General features: G+C 52.0%; 1 protein-coding gene across 1 annotated transcript; it reads left to right on the top strand.

Annotated features, from left to right (window-relative positions):
• Positions 1 to 1263: 1263 nt before the first annotated feature.
• On the top strand, positions 1264 to 2223 carry LOC136995996 (olfactory receptor 5AP2-like). Its single transcript, XM_067316991.1, has one exon. It carries the CDS (start codon positions 1264 to 1266, stop codon positions 2221 to 2223), a length of 960 nt encoding a protein of 319 aa, XP_067173092.1.
• Positions 2224 to 4372: the final 2149 nt, after the last annotated feature.

Raw genomic sequence — 4372 nt, 5'->3', positions numbered from 1 at the left:
CTGACTTTTCGTCATGATTTTGGAAGAGGCCTGATGATTTCTCTGCCTCAGTTTCCTTTTCAAAGCAGCATGTCCCAGAGTTTGAGTGACCAGAGTTATAGGGAAAGCTGTATGCCAGGAAGTGTTCACAAAGTTTCCAGCAGCTCAGAAGTTTCAGTCTCCTTTGAGAGCCAATTCTGCACTGCTCACTCTCTGCAGTCCCTAGGGAGAGACCAGCTGCAGCAGGAGCCCTCAGAGACTCGTTAGTGCTTTAGCCCTCAGGACACTCCAGAGGGCAGGGGACATTCAGGTGTTGTTGGACAAGCACCACAGGTGCTGCTGGAAGAAGACAGCAAGGGCAGAGCAATGCCTGAGCCCTGGGTGGTGGTTTGCAGAGAGCTCAGGGAAGAGAAGGACCTGGTGGGGAAGAGGCAGAGGATGAGACCCCGACCTGGATCATCCTTGCCCGTTGCCATCAGTGCAGAGGTCATCACCTCATCCTGAGTACTGCAGGTTTGTGCTGTGTGTTCTGAGTCAGGTCTGTTTCTTTTTAGCTGCTGAGGTTTTGCATGGTGGCATCTATGGGTGAGAAAGGTGATGGGCATTTCCCTTCCTGGGAGTCTTCTCCTCCAGCTCCCTCTTCCCTCCACACATTTCTTCCAACTCCCTTGTTAGCTCAGCAGAGTCCTGGCGAGCTTGCCAGTCGGCGCAGAGTTAGAGTTTGTGCCTTTGCTGCCCCTGAGCCAGCCCAGAGCCCTGCTGAGGGGCACCAACACCTCACCTGGGAGGTAGGATCCGGCAGAGGGCTGTGTTTCTCAGGCAGGAATGTTCCCTGGCCGTGCCCCCAGGCATGTCCCAGGCATTTACTGCAAACAGGATGGGAACAATGCTCCTCCCTAACCTCACCCACTGCTCACCATTGAGACACCCATCCTGCGACACACTCACTGTCACAGTCTGAGCGAATGCTTTCTCTCCTCTAACTCCACTCCAAGCATGAAATGAGCGTCTCCGCGGGACAGCTCACCTCTGTGGTTCTCCTAGGAGGGGCTTCTCTTTAGATGCCTGCTTTAACTCTCTGGAAAACCCTAGTTCCCTCCTTTCACTAGGCATGGAGGCCGTAAAGGGAACACAAATGTAGTCAGAGAAGTGCCAGAGTCGATGTTCTCCCTGACAGCAAAGTCCTTCATGATTCTTCTTTACAAGAAGGAAAGAATGAATCAAATGTTCTTTCTTGTAGGCTGCCTTGCTGGCAAAAGAGGAATGAGGGACCTGTGGCGCTACATGGAGAAAGGGGAATGGGACAATCATACATCACCAGTGGAGTTTATACTGCTGGGAATGGGGAATGTCCCCTCGCTGCAGACACCGCTCTTCCTCCTCTCGCTCATCATCTACTTGGTAACGATGGCTGCAAACATCCTCATAGTTCTGCTGGTGGTGGCAGACCGGCATCTGCACACCCCCATGTACTTCTTCCTGGGCAATCTGTCCTCCTTGGAGACCTGCTACAGCTCCACCATCCTCTCCCGCTTGCTGGCCAGCTTCCTGACTGGGGACAGCACCATCTCTGTTCACGGCTGTATGGCTCAGTTCTACTTCTTTGGCTATTTTTTAGTCAGTGAGTGTTACCTGCTGGCCATGATGTCCTATGATCGGTACTTGGCCATCTGCCAGCCCCTGCTCTATGCTAGCCTCATGACCTGGAAGGTCTCTCTACAGCTGGCAGCAGCGTCTTGGCTAGTGGGATTCTTTACCTCTACGGTAGTCACTTCTTTCGTATCCCGTTTAAAGTTCTGTGGCCTCAAGGTGATTGACCACTTCTTCTGTGATTTTACCCCACTGCTAGAGGTTGCCTGCAGTGACACCAATGCGGCCAGACTGGTAACTTTCACACTAGCTGTCTTCAATCTAGTCTTCCCTTTCCTGTCCAACCTGGCCTCCTACGTGTGCATCATAGCTGCCATCCTGAGGATCCCGTCCAGCGTGGGCAGGCAAAAGGCCTTCTCCACTTGCTCCTCTCACCTCATCGTTGTCACTGTTTTCTATGGCACCCTCATCATTGTCTACCTGATGCCCAGAACCCCCCAGTTGAGGCAGCTCAACAAAGTGTTCTCCTTCTTCTACACCGTCCTCACGCCCCTGGTCAATCCCCTCATCTACAGCCTGCGGAACAGGGAGGTCAGGGAAGCCCTGAAGAAAGCATTTAGGAAAGCTCTGGCCTGCACTCAGAGCTCATGCTAGGTGGTTGACACTGAGCACAAATCTCTCTCAGCTCTTTCACAAAGGCAAATGCTGGCTACCAGGGTCATCTTCAGAAAGTGCTTAGCATTGAGACTGCCTGTGGAGTGGCACAGGCATGAAAGGGAAAGATCCTTGGAGAAAAAGATTCTTATTTAGAAGCAAATGTGAAAAATGCCATGGCTCTGCATTTTCCTTCATAATAAAGGGATCGTGGCTTTATATATTTCAGTGGCTGAGAGCTTCAAGGTTTGTTTTGTTTTGTTTTGTTTTTCATTAAGAAGATAGAAGAAGGAATTTGGAAAGACATGTGAGTGCCTTCCAGGTACAAACATGGGGACGTCTTTCTTGCTGTGGCTCCTGGGGATGGGTTCCATCTCCCTCAGTGTTGTCTATTTCCGGGGCCAGTATACAGCTTTCAGTGAAGGTGCCCTTCCATTGCCCTTCCAGCAGAAAACTGGACCCTCTCCATTTTGGGGGCTTGTGACGGTGTGCTCCTTTCCCCCCCACTGATGTGCTCTCTCCCCCTCAACCTGACCTCCCTGTAAACAGCACAGGGACTAATTGAGCATGCGCCAACTAAGACTCATCTAGTGTGCAAATATGACTATGAGTCAATTGTCCCTCCCCCATCAATTGTGGGCAGCCCAGAGCCCACTGAGCTCTCCTGCATGGCAGCGGGCTGCACTGCAGAACCTCCTCTTGAGCAGGGACGCCTCTCAAGGTTCCTCCTCAAGGTTGAGAGATTCCTGACCCGTGACAGATCCTCAGTAAGTGATTAATAGCATGCTGAACTTTTGTGAACTTCAGAAACTTTGCTGAGTTATATCTCTGATTAACTGTGCACATATTCCCCTAGACATAAACCGTTGACCAAGTCTGAGACTAGGATCGGATCCAGCCGCACCCAGGCTCCTCCGAGGGAGAGTTTGGAAAGCAAGGGGGTCCTTTCTGAACCTCGTGACTCAACGGGAGGGTCCCTTTCACATTTATTCCTTTAGACATGAACCGTTGACCAAGTCTGAGACTAAGACTGGATCCAGCCGCACCTAGGCTCCTCTCCGAAGGAGTTTAAAAAGCAAGGGGGTCCTTTCTGAACCTCGTGACTCAAGGGAGGGTCTCCGTTGCACATGCATCTGACCCTGTCCTTCATGCAGTAAATAACTGAGTGAACCTTGCCAATCAAACCTCGTTAAATCATTCTTATTTATGACTGAACTTTGTTAAGTCGCTATCTTACCACAATAAACATAGTGCTGCTTCCCTCTTACGAGTGAAGTGCACCACTGCTTCGCGACAGGGCTTTACGTGTTACTCCCACCCAACCTCTCCTCTGGTCAGGCATGGCCTCAGGAACCAGCTGGGGATGCAGCAGATGGGCTGGCAGGGTAAGAGGCCATGGTTTCTCTGGTTGCAAGGGGAGCAGGAGAGGCTGGGGTGAGGTGGACAGTTCCTGTTTTGAAGGGCTAAAACAAGAGGTGCAAGCAATGCCTTGGATCTCCCTCCCCTGCCCCTAGGGAATCAGCAAACCCCCGCTCCATTTCTCTTCCCCTGGCTCCAGCTGCATTTCTGCTCCTTGCTCCTCACCTTCTTTTAAGGAGATGGGGACAGCCATGCCTTGTCCAATTCCTTTTCCCTTGGAGGAGCTGGCTTCCCTCCTGAGCCTTCCTTCCCTGCTGGAATGCCTTCAGCCAGCTCTCCTCCAGAGCTCATGGTGGGGTGGGCTTTGGGGCCTGGTTGCCCACAGAGCTCAACACTCTTAGCCAGAGGCATCTTAGGAGTCAAAACTAGGCTGATGGCCTTGGCCACCAGGGCACACTGGTGATTCCTCTTCAGCTTGCTCACCAAGAGCCCCAGGTCCTCTTCCGCAAAGCTGTTCTCTCAACACTTGGCCCTTAGTGGACCCTTTGCATGAGGCTGTTGGGGTTACTACACCCCAGGTGCAGGACACCACACTTGCCTTAGCCGAATTTCAGGAGGCTCCTATAAGCCCCATTCTTCAGCATGTCGAGGTCCCTCTGAATAGCAGCCAGACCCTCCAGAGTATCAAGCAGTAGGTGACAGAGACTGGAACTCTCAGGTCACTGATGGCAGGCATTGAAGGAATCTCCCCAGTATAACCCTGCAGAGGGTCCAGCAGGACTCTGTCACT

Source organism: Apteryx mantelli, unplaced genomic scaffold, assembly GCF_036417845.1.
Source record: "Apteryx mantelli isolate bAptMan1 unplaced genomic scaffold, bAptMan1.hap1 HAP1_SCAFFOLD_20, whole genome shotgun sequence".
Taxonomy (NCBI): Eukaryota; Metazoa; Chordata; class Aves; order Apterygiformes; family Apterygidae; genus Apteryx; species Apteryx mantelli.
Note: the sequence above shows the minus strand (reverse complement) of the source record. Positions and strands in the feature narration are given on the sequence as shown.